This window comes from Anomaloglossus baeobatrachus, chromosome 9, assembly GCF_048569485.1.
Source record: "Anomaloglossus baeobatrachus isolate aAnoBae1 chromosome 9, aAnoBae1.hap1, whole genome shotgun sequence".
Lineage (NCBI taxonomy): Eukaryota > Metazoa > Chordata > Amphibia > Anura > Aromobatidae > Anomaloglossus > Anomaloglossus baeobatrachus.
This window is the reverse complement of record NC_134361.1, coordinates 196,609,217-196,633,828: the sequence shown is the minus strand read 5'-3', so window position 1 is coordinate 196,633,828 and position 24,612 is coordinate 196,609,217. Positions and strand designations below refer to the sequence as shown.

The following is a 24,612-nucleotide window of genomic DNA, read 5'->3' as shown; positions in this document are numbered from 1 at the left end:
CTCCATTTTCAGTTTTTACTGCAGGCTTCTCTGGCAACCAGCAGCGATCAAAGACATTCCTTCAAATAATTTATTCTGTACATGTTGAGCACTGACTGTACACTGCACATATGTTGCAGATATTATCAGACACTATGTAATACCTTATTTCCCCTGCGGAGGTGCTGTTAGTTTTCTCCATTTTCAGTTTTTACTGCAGGCTTCTCTGGCAACTAGCAGCGATCAAAGACATTCCTTAAATTAATTTATTCTGTACATGTTGAGCACTGACTGTACACTGCACATATGTTGCAGATATTATCAGACACTATGTAATACCTTATTTCCCCTGCGGAGGTGCTGTTAGTTTTCTCCATTTTCAGTTTTTACTGCAGGCTTCTCTGGCAACCAGCAGCGATCAAAGACATTCCTTAAATTAATTTATTCTGTACATGTTGAGCACTGACTGTACACTGCACATACGTAGCAGATATTATCAGACAACATGTAATACCTTATTTCCCCTGCGGGGGTGCTGTTAGTTTTCTCCATTTTCAGTTTTTACTGCAGGCTTCTCTGGCAACCAGCAGCGATCAAAGAAATTCCTTAAATTAATTTATTCTGTACATGTTGAGCACTGACTGTACACTGCACATACTTAGCATATTTAATTCTGTTGACCATTTTTTATAGAAAATATGAAAATCTCTCACCAAATCTACATAATGTTCACAGCATCACAGAGAGCTATAATCCAGCTCCAAATACACAGACATCAATCATATGGTCATCTCATATTAGTACAGAAATGTGTAACAAAAGTTTGTGTTGTTTTTTTTTTTTAAGTTTTTTTTTTTACAAGGTGGCGATGGAAGAAGTTCATAGTGATTCTTGTAGGACGTTCCTACAGTTCCAAAAAAGTCCCCAAAAAGTCTTCAAAAAAGTTCCCTTGGACAGAAGAGTGAGATATTGGGTCCATTATCATATATACGATAGATAACTCCGTACAATATATATTTTTTAACACATGACGCGCATGTACTAACAATATATAGCTATTATTGTAGATCGGGTATATTTAGACGCCGGCATATAAGGTGCAGTGCATTAAGATCGTTTCACAGAAAAATGAAGTTCTGATGATGCCTTCAACAAGTCAAAACGTTTGTGTTGGACGTAAGGCCGCCATCATTCTTCTTTGTCGGCACAAAATCCGTGCCTGTCCTATCAGCCTATGACTGTTCTGGTTTGGTACAAACGACGGCCATGTTTTATTTAATACAAGGACTCCTTGGGTATGGTGGTGGAGCCAGTAAAGCAGGAGTCTTCGGGCAGAGAGTTCTTCCGTTGTCTCTTCTTGCAGCCACCACACAAGATGGCTTGTATATCCTTGGAGACGCTACTGCTGAAGATGGTGTAGATCCAAGGGTTCGTACAGCTGTTCAGACTGGCTAGTATCATCAGGATTTGGATGGCCAAGTCTACGGAACGGGAAGAAAAAAACAATATAACTTATACTGAAAATTTAAGTGAAAGTTTATGAGTATCTTATTGGTTAAAACGAAGGGACTACCAGATCACTGAAGGGTCAGATTACAGCTGCCTATTGAAGTTTATGAAGAGTGAGGGGAGAAAGAACAAGAACAGAGAGACACAGACAGAATGTGTTGAAGCTACCGCGTTTCCCCGAAAATAAGCCCTAGAAGGGATGTTCGGCTTTTTCGGAGTAAAGCTTAAATATAAACCCTAGTCCGAAAATAAGCCCTAGTATCGGCTCAATAATGAAGTGTCCATGCAGCTAAAAAAGTTAAAGAATACTGCAGGACATTTCATTATACAAAGCGGAAACCCCCAAAAGAGAGAAGAGACCACCAAAGGAAAGAAGACAGCCCCAATTTAGAGAAGACAGACCCCGAAAAGAAAGAAGACAGACCTCACATTCATATTCGTCAGACCGAATGGAATGCTGTGGAACGTTGGGACCTGCAGTGGAACATGCACATACACGAACACACACACATCCGGTGATACCGTACTGCTCCGGGGACTTGGGACGCAGTGGAACATGAGGACCTGTGGTGGAATGTATCCATGCGTTCCACCACAGGTCCTCACGTTCTACAGCGCTGCCGGCCAGAAGCAGTACGGTATCACTGGATGTTTCTGTGTGTGTGTGTGTACGTATATATATATTATGTTCTTGTGATTTGATGTGTGTGTCTGTGATCTGACATATGTGTGCCGGCCGGAAGAAGCGGAAGACCGCTGTGGAGTACACAATTACCTGCTGGGATCACCCACAGTGGATCTCAGGAGGGCCTGGGAGCAACGCAGATGTACGGGAACTGGAAGGTTTAACTTACTTGAGAGATGTCTCCATTTTTTTGGGGGTAAAATTACCACAAACTGTGCTTCCCGAAAATAAGCTTTAGCACATATTTTTGGGAAAACATAATAGTAGACAGAGAAACACGGTACCGAGTAAGCGTCTATCTCACCATAATGCTGGATTCACAGCTACACTGCTTTGTCCTTCTGTACAGTGTCATCCTTGCTGCTGCTGATTTTGCTACGTAGTGACATGAAAGCACACACCAACATACAGTTAGGTCCAGAAATATTTGGACAGTGACACAATTTTCGCGAGTTGGGCTCTGCATGCCACCACATTGGATTTGAAATGAAACCTCTACAACAGAATTCAAGTGCAGATTGTAACGTTTAATTTGAAGGTTTGAACAAAAATATCTGATAGAAATTGTAGGAATTGTCACATTTCTTTACAAACACTCCACATTTTAGGAGGTCAAAAGTAATTGGACAAATAAACCAAACCCAAACAAAATATTTTTATTTTCAATATTTTGTTGCGAATCCTTTGGAGGCAATCACTGCCTTAAGTCTGGAACCCATGGACATCACCAAACGCTGGGTTTCCTCCTTCTTAATGCTTTGCCAGGCCTTTACAGCCGCAGCCTTCAGGTCTTGCTTGTTTGTGGGTCTTTCCGTCTTAAGTCTGGATTTGAGCAAGTGAAATGCATGCTCAATTGGGTTAAGATCTGGTGATTGACTTGGCCATTGCAGAATGTTCCACTTTTTTGCACTCATGAACTCCTGGGTAGCTTTGGCTGTATGCTTGGGGTCATTGTCCATCTGTACTATGAAGCGCCTTCCGATCAACTTTGCGGCATTTGGCTGAATCTGGGCTGAAAGTATATCCCGGTACACTTCAGAATTCATCCGGCTACTCTTGTCTGCTGTTATGTTATCAATAAACACAAGTGACCCAGTGCCATTGAAAGCCATGCATGCCCATGCCATCACGTTGCCTCCACCATGTTTTACAGAGGATGTGGTGTGCCTTGGATCATGTGCCGTTCCCTTTCTTCTCCAAACTTTTTTCTTCCCATCATTCTGGTACAGGTTGATCTTTGTCTCATCTGTCCATAGAATACTTTTCCAGAACTGAGCTGGCTTCATGAGGTGTTTTTCAGCAAATTTAACTCTGGCCTGTCTATTTTTGGAATTGATGAATGGTTTGCATCTAGATGTGAACCCTTTGTATTTACTTTCATGGAGTCTTCTCTTTACTGTTGACTTAGAGACAGATACACCTACTTCACTGAGAGTGTTCTGGACTTCAGTTGATGTTGTGAACGGGTTCTTCTTCACCAAAGAAAGTATGCGGCGATCATCCACCACTGTTGTCATCCGTGGACGCCCAGGCCTTTTTGAGTTCCCAAGCTCACCAGTCAATTCCTTGTTTCTCAGAATGTACCCGACTGTTGATTTTGCTACTCCAAGCATGTCTGCTATCTCTCTGATGGATTTTTTCTTTTTTTTCAGCCTCAGGATGTTCTGCTTCACCTCAATTGAGAGTTCCTTAGACCGCATGTTGTCTGGTCACAGCAACAGCTTCCAAATGCAAAACCACACACCTGTAATCAACCCCAGACCTTTTAACTACTTCATTGATTACAGGTTAACGAGGGAGACGCCTTCAGAGTTAATTGCAGCCCTTAGAGTCCCTTGTCCAATTACTTTTGGTCCCTTGAAAAAGAGGAGGCTATGCATTACAGAGCTATGATTCCTAAACCCTTTCTCCGATTTGGATGTGAAAACTCTCATATTGCAGCTGGGAGTGTGCACTTTCAGCCCATATTATATATATAATTGTATTTCTGAACATGTTTTTGCAAACAGCTAAAATAACAAAACTTGTGTCACTGTCCAAATATTTCTGGCCCTGACTGTACATGAGAGATTACTGAATTCATATCTCTATGTAGCACATGTTTAAAATCAGCAGCAGCGAGGAGCAGTGTCGCTGTGAATCCAGCATAATCCTGTGCCTGGGAAACACTACAGCAACAAGTCTCCATCCACTAGCTCAGAGGCAACTCAAAATTAGAGATAGAGTCTGCAAAGGGGAAACTTTTGAAAAGCAGGTTACAAGTCATAGAATGTCCAGAAATTGCATTATCCCTCATTTGAATACATTAATATTGTAAATCCAGAGGTCCCACTGTAACAACTTGGCTTGGCAGCAGGACCAGTGTCAGCACCGAGTGCACCCGTGCAAGTGCTGGGGCCTTGTATAACCAGGGTGGGTCCACTCGCCATTGTCAGTGGCAGTGATTAGTTCTGAGATTCCCGGACCGAGTTCCAGGGACCGCAGTTCTCAGGCCAGCAGCCACACTTTCCTGGCTGCCAGTCCTGTACGTGCTACCAGGGTTCACTGCTGAACGCTGAGTACACGTGTATACAAGTTAATCTGTGGGCGGAGCTAGCACGCCATGCGCTCCTGTCCCAAAGGTGAAGAGAGAGTGGAGCTGCAGCACAGCGCCAGGCAGCGGGTCCAGAGCTATATGTGCCCCCCTGCTTACCCCATAGCTGAATGGCTCCCCCCTCAGAGCTGTATGTGCCCCCCCGGGCTGTATGAGCCACCCCCTAGAGCAGTATGGGCCCCCAGAGCTGGATGAGCCACCCCCTGATCAATGTGGGCTCCCTAGAGCTGTATGAGACACACCCAGAGCAGTATGTGCCCCCCTAGAGTTGTATGAGCCACCTCCCAGAGCTGTATGGGCTTCCTAGAGCTGTATGGTCCCCATGGTTGTATGTAACCCCCTGAGCCTGAGCTGTATGGGCCCCCCAGGAGCAGTATAGTATATATGTATGGACCCCAGTAATGTACATATCCCCCCCAATAACGACTATGCCCCCTAGTAACGTCTATGCCTCCCAGTAATATCTATGCCCCTCAGTAATATGTATGCCCCAAGTAATGTGTATAACCGCTAGTAATGTATATGCCCCCAGTAATGTTTATACCCACAGTAATATGTATGCCCCTTAGTTATGTGTATGCCCCCAGCCCCTCCTTTGATGTACATACTGTAGCCCCCAGCCTCCCGTGATGTATATACTGTAGCCGCCAGCCTCCCGTGATGTATATACTGTAGCCGCCAGCCTCCCCTGTGATGTATATACTGTAGCCCCCAGCCCTCCTTTGGATGTATATACTGTAGTCCCAAGCCCCCCTTGGGATGTATATACTGTATCCCCCAGCCCCCCTGTGATGTATATACTGTAACCCCCAGCTCCTCCTGTGATGTATATACTGTAGCCCCCAGCTTCCCCTTTGATGTATATATTGTAGCCCCCAGCCCCTCCTGTGATATATATACTGCAGCCCCCAGCCCCTCGTGTGATGTATATACTGTCACCCCCAGCCCCTCCTGTGATGAATATACTGCAGCCCCCAGCCCCTCCTGTGATGTATATACTGCAGCCCCCAGCCCCTCCTGTGATGTATATACTGCAGCCCTCAGACCCTCTTGTGATGTATATACTGCAGCCCTCAGCCCCTCCTATGATGTATATACAGTCACCCCCATCCCCTCCTGTGATGTATATACTGCAGCCCTCCCTCAACCCCTCCAGTGATGTATATACTGCAGCCCTCAGCCCCTCCTGTGATGTATATATATATATATATATATATACACATGTGTGTTTTTATACGTATGTTTGTGAATTTGTCTTCAAATATGTGTATGTATGTATTACCCGAGGGCCTGCTTGGCAGTTTCCAGAGGAATGTATTTCCATATTAATAGTATAATGTAAATTATACCAAATATGCTTATCAAATGTGTGTCCTAACCCCCCGGCCAGTCTCTTTGCTGGAAGGAGGCCCTGTCCTAGAACATTTTATCACATTCCTGTTTTCTGTCTTGTCACATCTCATAAATTGGACAGCATCCTCTGTCGATGCCCTGCCAGGAGAAAATCTTCTCAGAATCCCACGCGTTAATATATAATCAGGTTCCAGGGCCTGGGTGCCATTACAACTCCTCCACCCATAGTCCCGTGACCCCCTGTAATGGGTCATAGTGAAGATTTTACCTTTTTTAAGAGCACATTTACAAATTATATTTTATTCTAATTGATTTTTATGGGAAACAATGACTGTTGTACTTTGAGATAGTTTTTGTCTTTTTGCGGCATTTTTGTGCCACAGTATTTAAAAAAATGCACTCCAAACAATGGGGCCTTTTGACCAAAAAGTCGCAACTTTTGTTGTATATTATGTTTTACTCAAAAATGGGAATTTTTCGACTGCTTTTGCCACTTTTAAAAAGTGGTTAGGAAAGTATTGTTTGGTTGGCTATGTAAAAAAGGGTTAAACCAGATTTATGTCGCACAGAGTTTTGCATAAACTTTGCTGACTGTCGTGGCGGCGTCGGGGTCCGTTCACATTGCAGATTTTGACACTCCACACAATGGTTTCTCTGGTGTCTGGGATCAACACAGGCAGACTCAGATGTCAACCTGCTGTGTGCTGATTCATAGGCAGGCTAGTAAGAGTTAATCTCTGCTAGTCTGCTTGTTAGGCTCCTTTGATCAAGTGGTGGGGAAGCCAATTACATCTGCTCCACTCCTATTTATGCTGGATGAAATATTCTACCCATGCCAACTATAGGTTATTCGGTGTTGGTGAGCCTTGGTATTGCAGACTCTCTAATGAAAGTAATGCTTTGTTGTGCTTTTTGCTTGGAGCGGTTGTGGAGTTTACCCCTGTTGTCTTGTTGCTTCTTTCCTGCTCTTGTTTTCCTCCTAATCCCATATTGTCTTACACCTCTGTGTGTGCTGTATGACAGAGTTTTGGTTTCCCTATTTCTGGGGGGTTTCATCTAACTTCTGTCTCTTCCCTCCCTGGGGGAGGGGGAATCAGTTCAGGACTGGTCAGGAGCAGGACTAGGGAGGAGACTCAGGCATCTTCACCATCAGGAGTATCCCTGAGATTAGGGAAAGCTTAGAGCCCATTAGCTTGAAGGTCAGCGTAGGAACCCTGGTTTCCTGCTATCCCATAGTCATCATGACAATTTATGAATTGCAACTTTTTAAAAAGTCGCAAATCTAAAGGCCCTGTTACTCGCAATGACTAACGATACATTGCCGGGGTCACGGATTCCGTGGCGCACATCCGGCATCGTTAGCGACGTTGTTGCGTGTGACACCAACGAGCGACCGTTAACGATGGAAAATACTCACCAAATCGTCCATCGTTGATACGTCGTTCATTTTCAATAAATCGTTGATTGTTGAGCACACAGGTTGTTCGTCGTTCCCGAGGCAGCACACATCGCTACGTGTGACACCTCGGGAACGACGAACTACAGCTTACCTGCGGCCGCCGGCAATGGAAGGAGGTGGGCGGGATGTTACGGCCGCTTATCTCCGCCCCTCCGCTTCTATTGGGCGGCCGCTTAGTGACACCGCTGTGACGCCGCACGAACCGCCCGCTTAGAAAGGAGACAGTTCGCCGGCCACAGCAATGTCGCTAGGCAGGTAAGTCCGTGTGACGGCTCCAAACGATATTGTGCACCACGGGCAGCGATTTACCCGTGGCGCACAAACGACGGGGGGGCGGGTACGCTCGCTAGCGATATCGCTGCGTGTGACGGGGCCTTAACTCTAGTAGAAAAAGTGGTGGAAAAAACGCTCTACACAAAAATGTTGTGTAAAGATGTACCAAAGTTATCAAACTCTAAGCAAATTTTATGCAAATAATGGCAACATAACCAGAAATAAAAATGCTACAAAAAAAGTCTAAGACCTTCTATGAACTTTTAGGGTTGGTGAACAGAGACGCGGTCAAACTTGTTTTCAAGTGAAAACCGCTTCAGTAAACGCTACTTCTTTCAGGAGTTTTGGTCGAATTTCTTAATTTCTGGAAACATTTTCTGCAGCGGTTTTGAAGAGTTTTTCAAGTGTTTTTTAATTTTTTTTTTATTTATTTCCTAAAGCATTCTTTTTTTTTTCTTTGCAGCCTTCTGATTGGACACTGCCTAGTTTAGAGTGTCTTCCATCGGGAGACACTTCAAAGAAGTGGTTGTGATATTTCATAACTTGAAGGAAAGAAAAATGCTGAAAAGACCAAACCTATGGCTAGCATTTTTGAGCAGGATATGGAGGCTTTCCCGCTCAGTTTCCACTCAGTTTTTCCTACAAAAAATTCCTTGAAAAACTTTGTGTGTAAATAGCCTTACAATAGAAATGAATGGGCAGAGAGTTTTTCAGCTGTTTTTTTTTAAGTGGATCTGTTCCAAAAAGGGGTGGTAGTTGTGGGCAAGGGATTGACTTCAGAGGCCCTGACACGCTACATGGAAAAGCAAGTCCTGGCTGGGTGAGTGGACTTCTGTCGTGTGGGTTGTGAACCCGTGCAGGTCGCATGTTGCCACTGATGGCCAGGACCCGATGGTGGCTTGTTCTCACAAGGAGACCAACAGTTCATTTCAAACAACTCTTTACTCAACGGTTCATTCTCTCCAACAACTTCACACTCCAGATAGCAGGTACATATCTTCCAGTATGTTACCATTCTACAAGGCATATTCAGACACAGTCGTAGTTCCCCCTGGGTTGGTTCAGATCTTACTGGTCCTGTGAGGTCCCTCACAACCCAGCCCAACTGGTGACGGTCACCTTTGCTTATGGCAGCTCCACATCTCGTCTCCTTACAGGGTGAGGATCAAGTGTTCCATCACCGTGGTCAGAGTAGAGCCTTGGGTTCTAAGAAACTTGGGGAGAATCATTCAGGACCCAACTAAGCGCCTAGGTGCGCGAGATGGTCGCTGTCGTCTTCGTGTGACCTGCGTCTGTGTATCGCGTATCTCCCTCCTGTATGTGTCCACCATCCCTTTCCTTCCTCTGAGAATTCGTTCGGTAAGGCCGACTTCAGTCTCACGGCAGCGGGAATAACCCATTTCTTTGACAGCTAATGGGCCTGGCCACTGGCTTCTATCGTCTTTGACCATTCGATGATTGCTCTCTCTTTTCAACACTGTTCTTACTCCGTGTCTCAGTCAACTCTCAAGGTTCGCGCTCATATCGAGACTCCTTTCTTCCCATTGCTGCCACAAGCCACCAACTGTATGTGACCTTGACAAAGAATGTCGCTCTCTACATCTTCACTCACTGAAGTTGACTGCGCTTTCTAGAATGAATTGTCTCTTACCCTATCAATTAGTTCCTCCTATTGTGAGCTAGATCCAACACTTAAAGGGGTATTCCCATCTCCAAAATCCTATTCCAATATATAATAAGTGTAACAATAATAATATTACCGCCCTCCAGGGCCAGCCACTGCCTTTTTGACAATTTCAACAACTGGCTATTACACTTCCTTTCCACCGACATCCCCACCATCATCACAGGTGATTTCAATATCCCCATTGACACTTCCCACTCATCTGTCTCCAAACTTCTAACACTCGCTTCCTCTTTCGGCCTCACCCAATGGTGCAGAAGCAGCTACTCACAAAGATGGCCACACGCTGGACCTCATCTTCACTCGCCTCTGTTCCCTATCTAACCTCTCTAACTCACCTCTCCCCCTGTCTGACCACAACCTACTCACATTCTCTTCCCTCTCTTCTCCAAGTATGCAACCCCCACTCCACAAACTTTCACACCCTCGCAGAAATATCAAACACCTTGATTTACACGCACTTTCTCAGTCCCTTCTCCCTCTCACAGATATTGGATTTTTACACGATGCAGATGCTGCTGCAACTTTATACAACACTACAATCTCTGCAGCTCTCGAATCAGCTGCCCCTCTCACACACACCAAAACCCGCACAATCAACAGGCAACCCTGGCACACGAGTCAGACTAAAGAACTGAGACGGGCTTCCAGAATTGCTGAGCACAGATGGAAGAAGTCTCATTCCACTGAGCACTTCATTGCATATAAATAGTCCCTCACCACCTTCAAGTCCACACTCACAGCTGCAAAACAAACCTACTTCTCACCCCTCATATCCTCTCTGTCTCACAACCCTAAACAGCTATTCAACACTTTCAATTCTCTCCTCCGTCCTCCAGCAGCACCTCCCTCTCCTCTCATCTCAGCTGAAGACTTTGCCTCTTTCTTCAAGCAGAAGATTGACAACATCAGAGCAAGCTTTGGCCCACAATTACCACGGCCCCTCATCATAGCTACTCAGCCCTCTTACTCCAAATCCAGCTTTTCCACCATGACAGAAAACAATCTTTCCACTCTACTCTCAAGATCACATCTAACCACCTGTGCACTGGACCCGCTCCTATCGCATCTCATCCCCAACATCACCGCAGTCCTCATCCCAGCCCTAACCCATCTCTTCAACCTATCACTAACAAGTGGTGTATTCCCTTCATGCTTTAAACATGCCTTCATTACACCCATCCTCAAAAACCCCTCTCTTGACCCATCCTCTGTGTCAAACTATCACCCCATATCCCTTCTCCCCTATGCCTCAAACCTACTGGAACAGCATGTCAATCTTGAACTGTCCTCATACCTCTCATCCTGCTCCCTCTTTGACCAGCTACAATCTGGCTTCTGACCACATCACTCTACTGAAACTGCCCTAACCAAAGTCACCAATGGTCTACTAACCGCCAAAGCCAAGCGACACTACTCTGTCCTCCTCCTTCTGGACCTGTCCTCTGCCTTCGACACAGTAGACCATTCCCTCGTACTACAGATTCTCTCATCTCTGGGCATCACAGACTTGGCCCTATCTTGGATCTCCTCATACCTGACCGACCGAACTTTCAGTGTCTCCTATTCTCACACCACTTCCTCATCTCGCCCCCTATCTGTCGGTGTCCCCCAAGGCTCAGTTCTTGGACCCCTGCTGTTCTCCATCTACACCTTTGGCCTAGGACAGCTCATAGAGTCCCACGGCTTCCAGTATCATCTCTATGCCGATGACACACAGATCTACCTCTCTGGACCTGACATTAAAGGCTACTTTACACACTGCGATATCGGTCCCGATATCGCTAGTGTGGGTACCCGCCCCCATCTGTTGCGCGACACGGGCAAATCGCTGCCCGTGTCGCACAACAGCCGTCACACATACTTACCTGTCTGGCGACGTCGCTGTGACGGGCGAACCGCCTCCTTTCTAAGGGGGCGGTCCGTGCGGCGTCACAGCGACGTCACTGAAGCGTCACTGAACCGCTGCCCAATAGCAGCGGAGGGGCGGAGATGAGCGGGACGTAACATCCCGCCCACCTCCTTCCTTCCGCATAGCGGCCGGGAGGCAGGTAAGGGGAGCTTCCTCGTTCCTGCGGCGTCACACGCAGCGATGTGTGCTGCCGCAGGAACGAGGAACAACTTCGTTACTGCTGCAGTAACGATTATTTAGAATGGACCCCCATGTCGCCGATTAGCGATTTTGCACGTTTTTGCAACGATGCAAAATCGCTTATCGGTGTCACACGCAACGGCATCGCTAATGCGGCCGGATGTGCGTCACAAATTCCGTGACCCCAACGACTCCGCATTAGCGATGTCGCAGCGTGTAAAGCCCGCTTACCTCTCTACTAACCATAATTCCACAATGTCTGTCTGCTATTTCATCCTTCTTCTCTGCGCGATTCCGAAAAGTTAACATGGACAAAACAGAGTTCATTGTATTTCCTCCTCCTCACTCATCTCCTCCAACAAGCTTTTCCATTAAACTTGATGGTTGCTCACTCTCCCCAGTCTCACAAACTCGTTGCATTGGAGTAACCCTCGACTCTGCTCTATCCTTCAAGCCACACATCCAAGCCCTCTTCACCTCATGCAGACTAAAACTCAAAAATATCTCCCGGATCCGTGCTTTCCTTAACCAAGAATCGTCAAAAACATTAGTGCATGCCCTCATCATCTCCCGCCTCGACTACTGCAACCTCCTGCTCTCTGGCCTCCCTTCCAACACTCTTGCACCCCTCCAATCTATCCTAAACTCTGCGGCCCGCTTAATCCACCTCTCCCCTCGCTATTCCCCAGCCTCGCCACTCTGTCAATCCCTCCACTGGCTTCCCATTGCCCAACGACTCCAGTTCAAAACACTAACCATGACATACAAAGCCATCCACAACCTGTCTCCTCCCTACATCTGTGACCTAGTCTCCCGATACCTACCTACACACAACCTCAGATCCTCACAAGATCTCCTTCTCTGCTCCTCTCTTATCTCCTCTTCCCACAATCGCGTACAAGATTTCTCCCGTGCATCCCCCATAATCTGGAACGCTCTACCTCAGCACATCAGACTCTCCCCTACCGTGGAAAGCTTCAAGAGGAACCTCAAGACCCACCTCTTCCAACAAGCCTACAACCTACAATAACCCTCAGTCCAGTAGACCACTGCACAACCAGCTCTTTCCTTACCTATTGTACCATCACCCATTCCCTGTAGACTGTGAGCCCTCGCGGGCAGGGTCCTCTCTCCTCCTATACCAGTCTGTTTTGTACTGTTAATGATTGTTGTACGTATACCCTCTTTCACTTGTAAAGCGCCATGGAATAAATGGCGCTATAATGATAAATAATAATAATAATAATAATAATATTACAAATAACTCCATTTAGAAATGTAGTATAGTTCTCCTTCCTGATATAGCCATGTCTCTTATCTCTTGTGTAGGGCATGGCAGCTTAGTTAACCATCATTACATCCATTCATATAGTGACAATTTGTTGCTAGTGGTCATAACTATGGATACGTAAAGTCCTGCAATACCTGCACATAAGGTAAGAGACATGACTAAATCAGGAGAATTATAAATAGTCACAGTTAGTTGGTAGTGATCAGAACCATAGATACCTAAGGTCCTGCAATGCCTTGCGCATGAGGTAAGAGACATGGCTATATCAGGAGAACTATAAATATTCATAGTTAGTTGGTAGTGGTCAGAACCATGGATACCTAAGGTCCTGCAATGCCCTGCACATGAGGTAAGAGACATGGCTATATCAGGAGAACTATAAATATTCATAGTTAGTTGGTAGTGGTCAGAACCATGGATACCTAAGGTCCTGCAATGCCTTGCGCATGAGGTAAGAGACATGGCTATATCCGGAGAACTATAAATATTCATAGTTAGTTGGTAGTGGTCAGAACCATGGATACCTAAGGTCCTGCCATGCCCTGCACATGAGGTAAGAGACATGGCTATATCAGGAGAACTATAAATATTCATAGTTAGTTGGTAGTGGTCAGAACCATGGATACCTAAGGTTCTGCAATGCCCTGCACATGAGGTAAGAGACATGGCTATTTCATGAGAACTATACTACATTTCTAATTGGAGTTATTTGTCATATTATTATGATACCTACTACATATATAGGATTTTAACTACTTTTGACCCTGCTGTCTGTTTCTGGGCAGGAGTCAACCTCCTTAACAGGCCAATATAAACATTACCATTACTTATCACATCTTGCATTACATTACTACCTTACATTACATACTATACCAGCACACACATTACACAATATTTGCAAAACATGCACAACATTATTCACATTACACTAAACAACGCGATTGGAGTCTATAGGGGCAGGAATGTGCCGGCAATAGTCCACCACTCTTACATAACCAGAGTGAGTTTGCTGAGTTATTGGATTGGAAACACTTCAAAATCCTTCTCAAAAACTTGGGAGTTTCTGCTCCAAAATCTCAGCAGAATAACTGCGTGAACACAAACTTAAGGCTACTTTACACACTGCGATATCGGTCCCGATATCGCTAGTGTGGGTACCCGCCCCCATCTGTTGCGCGACACGGGCAAATCGCTGCCCGTGGCGCACAACATTGCCCAGAGCCGTCACACATACATACCTGTCCGGCGACGTCGCTGTGACGGGCGAACCGCCTCCTTTCTAAGGGGGCGGTCCGTGCGGCGTCACAGCGACGTCACTGAACCGCCGCCCAATAGCAGCGGAGGGGCGGAGCTGAGCGGGACGTAACATCCCGCCCACCTCCTTCCTTCCTCATAGCGGCCGGGAGGCAGGTAAGGAGAGGTTCCTCGTTCCTGCGGCGTCACACGCAGCGATGTGTGCTGCCGCAGGAACGAGGAACAACCTCGTTACTGCTGCAGTAACGAGATTTGAGAATGGACCCCCATGTCGCCGATTAGCGATTTTGCACGTTTTTGCAACGATGCAAAATCGCTTATCGGTGTCACATGCAACGGCATCGCTAATGCGGCCGGATGTGCGTCACGAATTCCGTGACCCCAACGACTCCGCATTAGCGATGTCGCAACGTGTAAAGCCCGCTTTAGGATATATCAGTGATGGCACAAAAAACAATTTGTATATATTTAATTGTATGTTAAGACCTAGTAAATACATGTTTTATGTGACTTCTCTTTTAACTCATCTCTACATACAGCTTTATGACAATGGATCATATATTGTAGCAACAATGGTCAAAAAAGCGACTTACGACTCGTTCCTTTCTTTTCATTCCAGACGTTCCACAGCTGCGCGATAAAAAACGGTGTCCAACATACCACGTAGATCAGAACTATGGCAAGAGTCATCCGCACAGTTTTGGACATGGCTTTGGTCACTCCTGAGTCTGAGACTGGTGGCAAGCCATTCGTTCCGCTCACCAGTTTTTCTTTTCTTCTTGACCCAGGAGATCTTTCTGTCCCTAAATATAAACTGTTGTGGATCTCTCTGAAGATCAGCACTTGGCACGTTGTAATAAAAAATGCAGGCAAGATGAGGACTGCCAACGTTGTCCAAGTCACATAAGCTTGAGGGCCCCATGGGTGTACAAAATTTGCCCAACAGTCATATACACCCGGATGAACCTCTGTTCTTGAGAATATAAAAATCTGTGGAAGGCTGAGGATGCCAGATGCCACCCACGCCAAGCAGACAGGAATGTTCCACCTGGCCGAGCCCTTTTTAAAAGTCATCATGGGTCGGCAAATTGCTTGATGCCTATCGAAAGTCATGGCCACAATCATATAAGAAGATGCAAACATTCCCACAACTTGGAAGTACCTGACAGACCTGCAAAGGAAATCTGGACCTTGAAAGCGGTCAGTGATGTCCCAAATCAGTTGAGGTAAAACTTGGAAGAAAGCAACCACTAAGTCCGCCAAGCATAAGTGAATCATGAAGGTGTGCATGAGAGCGTTGTGCTTCCGTCTTCTCAGAAGAGTGAACAGGACCAGACAGTTTCCAAAGGTGGCCAGAGCAAAAACAATGCTGAGAAGAGCAATGTTCCATTGTGTCACGTATGGGTTTTTTTTGTCCACTTCATCACCGGTGACATTGGCACTAATACTTGCAAAAGGGCTGTGAGTCACAGACATCTGCCGAGAAACAAGACAAGAAATATGGTCAATTTACCGCACAATGGGAAAACTCATACTTAAAAAAAGAAGTTAGAAATAAAAGTGTTAGTAAAATGGCACAGACTTGGAAAAAGAAATGGAGTAACACTCAAGACTCCAGTTCCTGGTAGTCTCTACCTCTTCATACACCAGAAATGGTCACTGGTGTTGGTGGTTCATCACTGTGGGATAAAATTGTTAGTAAGATGGCATAGACTTGGAAAAAAAAATGGAGTAACACTCAAGACTCCAGTTTCTGGTAGTCTCTACCTCTTCATACATCAGAAATGGTCACTCGCGGTGGTAGATCATCACTGTGGCCATATTTTCAGTATATTCACATTACAAAAATATTAATTCCTAGGAGCAAATGAGATAAGAATGTGTCAATCACTACAGTAAAGGAAACAAGAACAGAGCCTCTTGGTGGACTATGGTATTAATAACTACAGCTACTTTAGACTTCTAGGTCTTTGGGATCCCTCTGTTGTTGTGGATTCAACAAATTGTGGATTCAAGTGTCCTCATTGCTGATGACCTACTCCGAACCTGTTAGACATCAATGGTTTCCTACCTTAGGCTTGTACTGATGTGTATAGGTGCTGGAGGATACAATATAGAGCACAAGACATGGACAGAACCGTTTTTTGATGGAGAAATAGAACGCCTACACAAAAGGTAACGAGCCAACTGCAATTATTACATAATTCTGCAATGACAATAATGTTTGCCCCAATTCCACACTCATCCTACTGCAAAAATCAAAATAGAGTTCCTTTTGCAATGCTTTTTTCCACCTCCATAGTTTTTGTTCTTAGCCTTAGTAGAACATAAAGCTTGTATATCTCATTAGTTGTAGAGAAAGAGCTAATGAACTTTGGGATAGTCTTCTTCTCCCTTGTTTCGCCCTACCAGCTTATTTCTTGGGTTGGTCAGTGGTACACTGAGCTCGTTACTTCCATCTACCCCTCATTATTTGTAGAGAAAGACCTAATGAACTTTAGGGAAATCTTCTTCTCCCTTGTTTGGCCCTATCGCCTTACTTCTTGGCTTGGTCAGTATAACACTGAGCTTGTTACTTCCATCTATCCCTCATTATTTGTAGAGAAAGACCTAATGAACTTTGGGGTAGTCTTCTCCCTTGTTTGGCCCTACCACTTTCTTATTGTCTTGGGCAATGGAACACTGAGCTTGTTACTTCCATCTACTCCTCATTATTTGTAGAGAAAGACCTAATGAACTTTGGGGTAGTCTTCTCCCATGTTTGGCCCTACCACATTCTTATTGTATTGGGCAATGGAACACTGAGCTTGTTACTTTTATTTACTCCTCATTATTTGTAGACCAATATCCCATGATCCTTCGGCCAGTTCTCACCACCCTTGTTTGGTACTACCACTCTTTTTTGAGTCAAGGATAGGAGCATAAGGAGATAGGTTACTCTGCATCTCTTCATCTGCAGAGAAAAACCTGTTAAAACTTGGCCTAGTTTACTTCTACCTTTGCTCTTAATTGGAAAACCCATCACTCCTGCAAGGTAGCTTAAATGTTGTGACTTTTGCATCCTAAATAATGGTTATCTTGGTAAACCATGTGTACCACTTTAAGAAAAGAGGAATAGGATTAGCTTGAGTTTCATCCGCATGTCTGGATAACAGACCAAAGCTACCTCCGTTGGGCACCTTTCGTCAGTATAACTTGTCCATCAGCTTCAGTCGTCTTCAATCTCAAACAAATCAATTTCTGTTAGATGGAACTCTTTACGTAACTCCCCAAAATATTCATTATCCAATATATCTTAAAAACACCTCAAAATATTAATATTAATATGTTGGGTGGATGTTCAAAAGAAGCAAAAAGGGAGGCCCAATTATTCACCTAAATGTTCCACCACATCTTTGTCACTTGGACCCAATGAGTTCCTCTATTTTTTTTGTATATCGACAGGACTTGCCTGCCTCCTGCCCTGAGGAAAATTGCACCACTGACTGAAGACTATGATGGTATTCTTCGATTACTATGTTGGAGGGTAACTCCTTGATCGTTGCTATTATTTATTGGACTATGGTGTAGGCCACCCATCCAGAAGGCAAAAATGCAAATCAATAGAACTTTAGATATTTATGTAGTAGCTAACACTTGGCTAAGACTCAATCTATATCTCCACTATCGTAGTGTATCTTGACACCTACTTGGCATAGGGACAATTGGATAGATAGTTTCATACCAATGGCTTGTTCCAGTTTTGGGAACATTTCGACATGGATTATTTTCGTGACAATCCGTGATCCATCTATGAGGGAGAGGTTGCATCTACAGCCGTGTAATTATTCAGGAATCGGGCATCTCCTCTGGGTGCTTCATCAGTTCTCTACAGGTGTCTATTATATATATTTATAAACTACATTTTTACCTTCCCTATACACGACTGACGGAGTAATACACGTCATCATCGGAGCCATTACATTGAAGTGGCTGCCGCCATCGTGTAGTGAGTTTTTTTTCTGTAGATGATAATTATCTAATATATAAAGTTGAGTGTATGTATGTATTTGTGTGTACAGTTAGGTCCAGAAATATTTGGACAGTGACACAAGTTTTGTTATTTTAGCTGTTTACAAAAACATGTTCAGAAATACAATTATATATATAATATGGGCTGAAAGTGCACACTCCCAGCTGCAATATGAGAGTTTACACATCCAAATCGGAGAAAGGGTTTAGGAATCATAGCTCTGTAATGCATAGCCTCCTCTTTTTCAAGGGACCAAAAGTAATTGGACAAGGGACTCTAAGGGCTGCAATTAACTCTGAAGGCGTCTCCCTCGTTAACCTGTAATCAATGAAGTAGTTAAAAGGTCTGGGGTTGATTACAGGTGTGTGGTTTTGCATTTGGAAGCTGTTGCTGTGACCAGACAACATGCGGTCTAAGGAACTCTCAATTGAGGTGAAGCAGAACATCCTGAGGCTGAAAAAAAAGAAAAAATCCATCAGAGAGATAGCAGACATGCTTGGAGTAGCAAAATCAACAGTCGGGTACATTCTGAGAAAAAAGGAATTGACTGGTGAGCTTGGGAACTCAAAAAGGCCTGGGCGTCCACGGATGACAACAGTGGTGGATGATCGCCGCATACTTTCTTTGGTGAAGAAGAACCCGTTCACAACATCAACTGAAGTCCAGAACACTCTCAGTGAAGTAGGTGTATCTGTCTCTAAGTCAACAGTAAAGAGAAGACTCCATGAAAGTAAATACAAAGGGTTCACATCTAGATGCAAACCATTCATCAATTCCAAAAATAGACAGGCCAGAGTTAAATTTGCTGAAAAACACCTCATGAAGCCAGCTCAGTTCTGGAAAAGTATTCTATGGACAGATGAGACAAAGATCAACCTGTACCAGAATGATGGGAAGAAAAAAGTTTGGAGAAGAAAGGGAACGGCACATGATCCAAGGCACACCACATCCTCTGTAAAACATGGTGGAGGCAACGTGATGGCATGGGCATGCATGGCTTTCAATGGCACTGGGTCACTTGTGTTTATTGATAACATAACAGCAGACAAGAGTAGCCGGATGAATTCTGAAGTGTACAAGGATATTTCAGCCCAGATTCAGCCAAGTGCCGCAAAGTTGATCGGACGGCGCTTCATAGTACAGATGGACAATGACCCCAAGCATACAGCCAAAGCTACCCACGAGTTCATGAGTGCAAAAAAGTGGAACATTCTGCAATGGCCAAGTCAATCACCAGATCTTAACCCAATTGAGCATGCATTTCACTTGCTCAAATCCAGACTTAAGACGGAAAGACCCACAAACAAGCAAGACCTGAAGGCTGCGGCTGTAAAGGCCTGGCAAAGCATTAAGAAGGAGGAAACCCAGCGTTTGGTGATGTCCATGGGTTCCAGACTTAAGGCAGTGATTGCCTCCAAAGGATTCGCAACAAAATATTGAAAATAAAAATATTTTTTTTGGGTTTGGTTTATTTGTCCAATTACTTTTGACCTCTTAAAAGGTGGAGTGTTTGTAAAGAAATGTGTACAATTCCTACAATTTCTATCAGATATTTTTGTTCAAACCTTCAAATTAAACGTTACAATCTGCACTTGAATTCTGTTGTAGAGGTTTCATTTCAAATCCAATGTGGTGGCATGCAGAGCCCAACTCGCGAAAATTGTGTCACTGTCCAAAGATTTCTGGACCTAACTGTATGTATGTGTGTATTTGTATGTATGTGTATATGTGTGTGTGTGTGTGTATGTATGTGTGTATGTGTGTGTATGTATGTGTGTGTATGTATGTATGTGTGTATATGTATGTTTGTACATGTGTGTATATATGCTAAAGGAATTTGCACCATCGCATTTACAATCACAAAATTTTGCACAGCCACCTCATTTGACTCAGGGAACAGCATAGACTATGTTTAGAGGGGAATATTCAACTCCGCGCTTTACAGTTATCCCCAAAAAAACCTGCTTACATTAAAGTCAATGGAGCTGGGAGCTACAGGTCATTAATAGGAGCCGTGATTGGTTGCTATAGGCAACGAAGGACATTGTTAGTATAAGAAGCTTATGTGTGAGGTAATATGATGTCGGTGGAGAGACAGATAGAGACAGACAGAGAGAGACACACACAGATGCAGAGAGAGACAGTCATAAAGAGACAGACAGACAGAGAGAGACAGACTGGGACAGACAAGCAAAGAGAGACAGAGAGCCAGCCAGGCACACAGACATAGAGAGACAGACAGACAGAACGATGGATAGAGACAGATAGAAACACACAGAGAGGCACAGACAGAGACAGTAAGAGACAGACAAGGCAGAGACAGGCAAACAGAGACAGACTGACAGACAGAGAGACAGACAGAAAGAGAGAGACAGACAGAGACAGAGCGATCGATAGAGAAAGACAGAGACAGACAGAGAGACACTTAGTTACTATTCAGGGCAATGCCGGGTCCTAAAGCTAGTTACATATAAAAGCTAACATCTGTATACTGATCATCTAATATTTACTACATTTCATATAGGCACATTACCGCTTGCTGTGACCCAAATCTATCTATACTGTATGATATATAGAGTCACATGATAATCCGATCTCGGGAGGCCATGGATGCTGCATTTCTCAATTGTGATAAATCACTACTAGCATATTTCCATGTGGTGTGTTACTTATTAGTTCTGGATCCATAGTTGTATATTTGCGCAGATTTATTTACATTCATGATCTATGGGTGACTAACAAGCCCTATGAGATTGATGTCTCAAGATGGTCAGTTAAAGGGGTTGTCATTATCCACGTTATCTTTATTTCCACAAATGATGTTGAGTGCTATTATATAAGTATTGCAAGTTTATTTCTGCACTTGTTAGTACAGCCTTCCTTATGGACTCTACAGCTCTATAGTTTTCCTAATTGCGGCTTGTGGTGGAGTATGTGACCAAACCTGTCTATCAACCTCTTCCAGATGAAAAACATGGCCTATGAGAAAGCTGTTTTTCAATTGGTAGAAGTTAATGGACAAATCTATGCTTCTCCACCAGCAGTCATTTTGTGGAGAGGAGAACTGTGCAGTGTGTGCGAAGGAGTAGAACCTGTAATGCTTATATATTAGAAGGGTCACCAAATTATGTCCCCAACTCATTGCTTTTGAGCTTTCTTAGTGACTTAGAAAAGAAGGTAAAACGTCAGATGCAAAGTCAGAAGTGTCACATACCATGGGTCTAAACTTACCCTGGAGTGACTAAGAGGCTACCCGGTTCTTCACTAGAGCCATTGCTGATGTGAATAGGCCTATGCAGCAGGTAGGCATCAGGTACCACTCCAGGGCAGTCCCTGGTACTGTGGCAGCTGATCCCAGGGGTCAGGAATGCAGATTTTGACTGAGAGTATTAGATCGGATGGCTGGCACTGGCAGGACGGCTGGTACAGACTTTACGGCTGGTACAGACTGGACGGTGGTACAGACTGGACAACTGGCACAAACAGGATGGCTGGTACAGACTGGACAGCTGATATAGACTGAACAACTGGCACAGAAAAGATGGCTGGCACAGACTAGACGACTAGCACGGACAGGATGGCTGGTACAGACTGGATGGCTGATACAGACTGAACGACTGGTACAGAGAGGATGGTTGGCACAGACTAGACAACTAGCAGAGACAGAACGGCTGGTACACACTGGACAGCTGGTACAAACTGGACGGCTGATATAGACTGAACGATTGGCACAGGCAGGACGGCTGGTATAGACTGGTACACAGGACAGGTGCTGGTTTTGGATCTCTGGTATGGGTTCACCAGACAGGTTCTGGTCTCTGAAACACAGGCTTGGGTACACAAGACAAGTACTGGATAACAGGGATCCCACAACTAGCAAACATACAGGCAGGCTAAAAGTAAACGTTGCTCAGGCACTTTACTGAGGGGGAGGGTGCCTTAGGAACCTAGTGTTTCCCAGAGGTATGCTGGAGGCACTTCTGGAATATGTGTGCTGCCCTTGTAAGAGATTGGAGTGCACATGCTTGCCCTAAGCGCGCACCCAGGAGAACTGCGTGACATGCGCAGTGCCAGGGAGCAGGAAGGTGCAGCAGGAGGGGAGTCCTAGGATGGTGAGCATGTCAGCATCCCTGCTGGGAGAAGGGTAAATAAGTTTCCAGGGACGCCGGCATTACAAGAAATAATATTGGTGCTGACCAGCATCATCCAGAACTGCAAAAAGCTATTCTTCATGTACGGTACTTTGAGAAAAAAAAGTTATGAGTAACTGTAAATTCATTATTGCATGTGCTTATCTCGGGCTATGAAGAGGATGCAGGAGTGGTAAGTAAGGTTTACAAATTTAGGGGTCTGATTTGGAGTCTGAATAAGTTTAGAGGTCTTAATAATTTTTGGCTTTAAGGGTGCTTTTTGTGACGCCCTGGACAAGCCAGGGGTCACAGGTAATGACATCACCACACCCTACACCCCGGTTAGGCACATCAAAGCTAGACCAGAAATCCTTGTTGCCCTCCCCAGGGGCTGATGTCCACACCAGGGGATGGAGCCAGGCGGTTGGTCTCCACCCACCAAGGAGTTCACAGTCCTGGAGGAGGGAAAACACAGGCAGTTGGAGTGAGAGTTAAGCTGAGGAAGTTGAAGGAGGAAAGTGACAGCTTGAGAGAGCCTGAAGTTGGTCCGGGTGTGTGCCCCGGACAAAGACAGCAAGGTTAGCAGACGGCGGTGACCGTCTGCAGGAGTGGCCTATCGGAGGTGCCGTGAGGACCATGGACGGGTGGTGACCCGGCGGTACCGGACCGGTACACAAGGAGAAGCCAGCACCATTGGCAGGGGCCTTTCGGATCCCGGCAAGGCTAGGAGTCACCGTGAATTTGCCAAATCCGTCAGTGAAGGGGACCTCCGGGTCTCCAAACAACTAAGTCCCGATTGAAGGCAACAGTCCAACCGTATGAGAGAGACACCGCCACCGCCAAGGCACCAGTTTCTCAGGGCCAGTGCCTGCGGGCAAAAAGGGGCTCCTCCGGCCCATATCCAAGTCGGGGAGCGGGTTACCGGTGGGAATCCATCGCTACCAACATTGAACTTAGGTGCAGGAAAAGAGACAGTCACCGTTAACTACCGGGGAAAAGCAACAGCAGCTATCCGTGGGAACCGTCTTTCCAGCCGTGTGTTTTACCGAGAACTGTGTCACCGTCTCAGGCTGAGTGAGTACCACTGTGCCGTGAGACACAGCGCTGCCCCCGCGACCCTGCACCTCACCAGGCCCCGCATCTGGCCTGCCATCTCTCATCCTCCACCCCATCACTGGGCCCCGGGACAACCAACCCCTACCCACGGAGGGGGGAACTAACAACTCTGCTGCTCCCTGTCACCACTCCCGGGATCCCCATACAGAGCAGCGGTGGTGTCCACACAATCACCACAACCGTCACGGACAATAAATCCCCAAAACCAATCCCCTTTTCACTCACGGGCGAGGAGCGCCGCTCGAGTCCCCGGGATCCGGCCCATCGCTCGAGCCACCGAGCAGCAGCGGCCGCAGCAGCAGCGGCAGCCGGACCTGAGCAGTGGGAGAGCGCAGCGTCCCCTCCTCCGCCCGCGACAACTTGGCGTCACGAACAGGATCTTACCGCTCTGCCGTTGAGTAGAGGTGTGCCTTGAGTAGAGGTGTCCGGCCAGAAAATTTCAGAAGCCGCCATCTTTGGCGCGAAAAGTTCCCGCTCGAGCGTCTCCTCGAGTAGTGGAGGCGCGAAGGCCAAAACCCCGCCCCGATAGAGGAGGAGCCGGAAAGAGGCTAAGGGGGACGGAAACAAGATGTCTGCGCCCGATGGAGCCGCTGGAGGAGCGGTGGTCGCAGCCGCAGTGGCACCCGTGGATGGGAATGGGCCTGCCCAGGTCCCGGCCGCGCTGGCAGGGGGTGCTGCGGCCCCAGCTCTCGCTCAGGTGATGCCGTTCTCCTTGCCCTATGTGCCCGGAGCTACCTGGCTGCCGCAGTACGATGGGAAACCTGATGCGTTACATGTCTTCCGGAAAAAGCTTAGCCCGCTCCTGGAATTGTACCCCCTGACTGACAAGCAATGTGCAGCGGTAGTGCTGGGGCAGCTAACCGGCGTGGCTGAGCAGGAGGCGGAGACCTGGGCCAAGGGGGACCGGTCCTCTGTAGCCACCATCTTTGAGAGACTACAGACTGCCTTCGAGACCCGTACCGAAGCGGAGCTGAGAATGCAATTTTACCAATGTCGTCAACGACCTGTGGACAGTATTCGGGACTATGCTTTACGTCTACAAACCGCACTCCGCACACTGAAGCGGGTAGACACCATCAATGAGGCGGACAGCAACAAAATGTTAGTAGAGCAATTTGTGCAGGGGATGAGGTCCTCTGAGGATCGCAAACAACTCCGACAGTGGTCCCTAGAACACCCTGA

At 45.9% G+C, this 24,612-nt stretch overlaps 1 protein-coding gene across 2 annotated transcripts in view; it reads right to left on the bottom strand.

Annotated features, from left to right (window-relative positions):
• Positions 1-257: 257 nt before the first annotated feature.
• AVPR2 (arginine vasopressin receptor 2) overlaps positions 258-24,612 on the bottom strand; it is a 134,410-nt gene continuing 110,055 nt past the window's right edge. For both annotated transcript variants that reach the window (XM_075322840.1, XM_075322839.1), the window contains exons 2-3: positions 14,766-15,648; positions 258-1,460 (exon numbers count right to left, since the gene is read on the bottom strand). In XM_075322840.1, the coding sequence (XP_075178955.1) occupies positions 1,255-1,460; positions 14,766-15,648 (1,089 nt within the window). In that variant the 3' untranslated portion in view covers positions 258-1,254. The remainder of the gene's footprint in view (positions 1,461-14,765; positions 15,649-24,612) is intronic.